We start from the raw sequence: 4,835 nt of genomic DNA on the forward strand, positions 1-4,835 counted from the left end.
CATTTTCTGGGTTTCTTCTGCGAGGCGTATTTGGAGTTTCAGCACGAGAGCGCCCTCTGGCCTTTGGATGGAGATTTACTGCTGATCACAGAACCGTGCTTCACTGAAAGATACGCATGACAATTGCAGCTTCTGTCGAATCGCGATCTCGATTCCATTTCGATTTATCGTGCAGCCCTAGTTCCATGTATGATTATCATCTGATAAACACATCTCATAGTAGCTCATAGTAGACTGCCCCACTCACCATTCACATCACTGAAACCAAAAATGGTAACAAGCATTTGGGCATCTGTTAGTGCTGCATGAGAAGATATTAAGGGCTGAAGCTTCACCCTTAGTTTTTTCACCGGCCATAAATTCAGTGCATCAGACTGATGCGTTGATCAACATCAGAGCGTTTCAGAGAGGCTGATGTTCTCAAAGTGATTAGTATTGATCCATTCATGCAGCCATCTCATTCTTCAGAATGGATTTTAGAGGGCATTTTACTCCCTCATCCTTAATAGCACTTCCATCCCCGTATGCTGAGTGTACAATAGGCAAGTTTCTTGTTGTAGGAAGACAAAGTTTGTAGTGTTTTTCAGTCCACTTTTTCTAGGTTAGATGTCACTAGAATTAAGTGACACCAGACTAACCCACTAGAAATTCAATTCACAGCCCAAAATTAATATCAAAATAAAAGTCATAATTGAAATATTAAGTCCAACACAGTGTCTGTCATCATGTTTCAAAAGTACTTGTTTTGTTTTTCAATGCTTCGATTTATTATTACTTGAATAGCACTCTACTGCTTTTCGACTAGGTGGACCACGCTAAAACACTTCACTATGTAGGTGCGGGCGCCGCCTTCCCAGCAGGCATTCTGTTCGTGTGTTTGCAATGTTTGCTGACCTACCGGGTGGCTGTCACAGCTCTGGACTACTGGATGGCTCACGTGCGTGTGGCACTGGCTACTGGTGCTCTCATCGCACTGGTTCTCAGTATCCTTCCTTGTTTAGTATGACTGTAAAATGAAGAATAAGTGTGTGTTTACAATTTTTCTTGATATGAATTGCTTATTTGTCTTGTTTATTTAGATAATATCACCTGTGTGCAATTTAAAGGATAAATTAAAACTTCTTTATCCTCATGTCATTCCAAACTGAATGACATTCTTTCTTCTGAGGAATTGTACTGGTTTCTCTATTTTCCCTTTAGGCTTTTAAAAGGGATAGTTCACCAAAAACTTTTTTTTTGTGCTCCATATAATGGACGTTAATGGCAACAAAAACTGTTTGGGTATCAGTATCTTCTTTTCTATTCCAATGAAGAAAGAAAGAACAGTTTGGAACAACATAAAGTTGAGTAAATGATGACAGAATTTTCATTTTTGGTGAACTATTCCATTAAGATTCAAAAAGGACACAAATGCATCTATATGACTTATGCAATATGTTTAAAGCCATACAATAGCTTTGTTTGAGGAACATACCAATATGAAGTGATACTGATGATATGTTTTTCTAGTGAGATATTTACATCTGTGACCTAATCATTGAGTCAGTGACTCAAGAACCAGATCAGTCGAATTAAGAGTTTAGTTTTATTAAATGGATCAGCAGATTAATTGAAAATATCCAAACAAAAGAACAAAATCTGATAATCCATTGCACTTGGATGTACGTCACAATATGGAAGCCAAGATCTGTTACTACTTTAAATTCGAGTTCCAGAAGACTTACAGTATGTGCACGGTTTGTATGGAGTGGTTTTATGATACTCTATGATACTCGAAAGAACAACGTTATTTAAAAATACACCTTTTATGTTCTTCATGTAAGTTCTACAGGATTTAACGACATGATACGTAAATGATGACGAATTGCCATTTTTGGTGAACTATCCCATTTAGCACCAGCTGTTTAAATAAAAAAGCAAGACAAAATCAGTGCAAGGTAAGGTGTAGTACTGAGCTTTTATCTGTTTCTCTTCCTGCTGAGGTTCTGGTCACGATCATGAAGCCCCTGACTCATATAATAGTGGAGGTATAATCTAATTACTTTGGTGTAAATGTTGCTGAGGAGACGGATGAGCCCAGCTGGAGTCTCCCGGCCTTCCTGCTTTATCGCTGCTGTGTTCATCAATGATTTATGAATAGTTTTTTTTCCCAACCGGAGGAAAAGGGGGTGGCTAAAGGGTTGCTGGGTGATGTAACTATGAGAGCAGCTAATTAACCAGTATCTCCATATAAATAATCCATGGCTTTAAGTAAGTTAAAGGGATAGTTCGCCCAAAAATGAAAATTCTGTCATCATTAACTAACCCTCAAGTTGTTCCAAACCTTGGTAACCAAGTCCTTATTAGGAGCTTTTGCACAGAAGAACGTTACATAGTTATTATAACTATTGGTGGAAGTACACGTTTTTTGGCGTGTTCGCACCTCGGGACCTGGGAATGATGTTAGATTTAGGAACAGATTTTGGGGGGAATAAATTAGCTCCTACTTCAGACCAACTCAGGAGGAGCTACCATGTAGCATAAGTGTACACTGATTGACTGAATGCATGCCATACTGGCAAATGCTGACACTGGCCATTTTGAAAGAGCTGTGTAAACGCTGCGTTCTACTCACTGATCTATATAAATTACTTTTTCTTTTCTCTATTATAGATCAGTGGTTCCACTTTTAGACACGCACTCGCGAACTTCCCTAAGCACTTCCCCTTGGGGGAATCCCCACTGCCATTTTGAAGGGCGTTCCACTTCGTGAACGAGGGAAGTTTATATGGACAGACAGACCCTCGACCCCTCGATTTTGACTGAGGAAGCGAGTGTGCTTCATATGCACACTTCAGGCCACTCTATAGACCGCAATGCAACACGATTATGACGTCATCGCAGATTGCGTTTAATTTATCCCCCACCCCAAACAACTCTATAATATATAAATATATATAACAGCCCAAGCATACCTATATACATATAGAATGCTGCACCAAACAAATATGTAAGGGGAAAAATGTAAACAATAAACCAACTCCATAGCGGATTCTAAGTGATCAAGGGCTTAGGACGTTCCGATTCAGCCCATTCCAAGGGTTCAGTAGTGGGCACTCATGAAACATAATCAATGACATACCGAGTAAACGAGATGGAGGGAAGTTAGCGAGTGAAGGGCATAAAAAAATGGACTGGAAAGCAGCCTCATACTTACTTTACAAACATGGAAAACAGTGATAGATAAACCGACTCCGAAGTCCAGCCACTTCTCTGTCATCCATTCTCCAGTTGTTGATGTTGTAGAATGGTGCAACCAGGAAAATTGCCCTAGGAGAAAATTAAGTTCTTGGGACTGGTGGCTAGTTCTAACCTGGTGTGAAACCTTTATTGACTTCAATAGCCTTACTGTAGAATGGAGACCAGCAACTGTTTGCTTACCCACATTCTTCAAACTAGAAAGAACTCATGCAGGTTTGGAACAACTTGAGAGTGAATAAATGACGACAGAATTTTAATTTTTGAGTGAACTGGGCTGCTGTGCCTTGTAAGCTTTCATTTTTGAAAACGTTTGAATCCTTGATGGTTCCTCTCAGGTGGGATATTCTTCATCCATGAGAGCTTTGTTTTACAACATGCAGCGGCCATCTGTGAGTGGGTCTTCACTGTAGTCATCCTCGTGTTCTACGGGACTTTCACCTACGAGTTCGGCACCGTCACCACCGAGACCATGTTGGCCGGCCTCCAGCGGAATCTCTCGCACGGACCTGGCATCATGATCGGAGACGATGTCCACGCAGACACCCTGGTAGGAGCCACAACAAAGGGTTTGAAATCTCCCGGAGGAAGCAGCACCTCCACCCATCTGAACTGCACTCCTGAGAACTTCGCAATGCTTTAAACACATCAGCACACGCAGTCACATACTGCCAGGTGGGAAGCCTCACGATGGTGCACCCTGCGTTTAAGACCACACTTGGGCTGAGATTAAAGTCATTTAGAGGAACCGTCCAGTCTTGAGTCGAGGCAGGTTAATCGGGTTTACAGGTGTGACTGATGTATACTATCATTTCAGATTTTAAGTTTCGTCTGATAAATTTGTCTTTTTTTTTAGTCCTGTTATGCCTTGCGAGAGAAGCTTCTGTTGGGTTGTTTGTAGATGAGAAGGACAGAATGAGCATTTGTTTTAAGGAACAGGGATTTGAGCTCCACTTTAAAGGGATAGTTCACCCAAAAATGAAAATTTGATGTTTATCTGCTTACCCCCAGGGTATCGTTTTTTACCTCTGATTCACCGCAATGTCCGAACTGTCCGGAGCGTGTTCTCAACAGCCGGTGTGTGACACGTCTTCTTCTTCTTCTTGCTTTACGGCGTATCGCAGACTTATAAGTGCATTACCGCCACCTATCTCTCAAATGGACCATTGACACTCCTAATTGAGATTGTAGATAAGAGTGTCAATGGTCCATTTGAGAAATAGGTGGCGGTAATGCACTTATAAGGCTGCGATACGCCGTAAAGCAAGAAGAAGAAGAAGACGCGTCACGCACCGGCTCAGGACAGTTCGGACATTGCGGTGAATCAGAGGTAAAAAACGATATAAATACTGTTCAGTTTCTTGCACAGACCGATCGTTTCGTGTCTTTACACATCAATGTATCATCACAAGCCACAGGGTTTCATTTGGTTTTGTTTGTGTATGTTTTTTTGACTCTCAAAGCCGTGATTCCCATTCACTTCCATTATAAGACTGACAGACTGCAACGGTTTGTGTTAAAAATCTTCGTTTGTGTTCTACTGAAGAAACAAAGTCACCTACATCTTGGATGCCCTGGGGGTAAGCAGATAAACATCA

General features: G+C 41.1%; 1 protein-coding gene across 2 annotated transcripts in view; it reads left to right on the plus strand.

The window, feature by feature from the left end:
* LOC107673390 (transmembrane protein 150A-like) overlaps nucleotides 1–4,252 on the plus strand; it is a 16,463-nt gene extending 12,211 nt beyond the window's left edge. For both annotated transcript variants that reach the window (XM_016466960.1, XM_016466959.1), the window contains exons 7-8: nucleotides 806–983; nucleotides 3,576–4,252. In XM_016466960.1, coding sequence (XP_016322446.1) covers nucleotides 806–983; nucleotides 3,576–3,880 — 483 coding nt within the window. In that variant the 3' untranslated portion in view covers nucleotides 3,881–4,252. The remainder of the gene's footprint in view (nucleotides 1–805; nucleotides 984–3,575) is intronic.
* The last annotated feature ends 583 nt before the right edge of the window (nucleotides 4,253–4,835 follow it).

The sequence above is a fragment of the Sinocyclocheilus anshuiensis genome, unplaced genomic scaffold (assembly GCF_001515605.1).
Source record: "Sinocyclocheilus anshuiensis isolate Anshui unplaced genomic scaffold, SAMN03320099.WGS_v1.1 scaffold508, whole genome shotgun sequence".
Lineage (NCBI taxonomy): Eukaryota > Metazoa > Chordata > Actinopteri > Cypriniformes > Cyprinidae > Sinocyclocheilus > Sinocyclocheilus anshuiensis.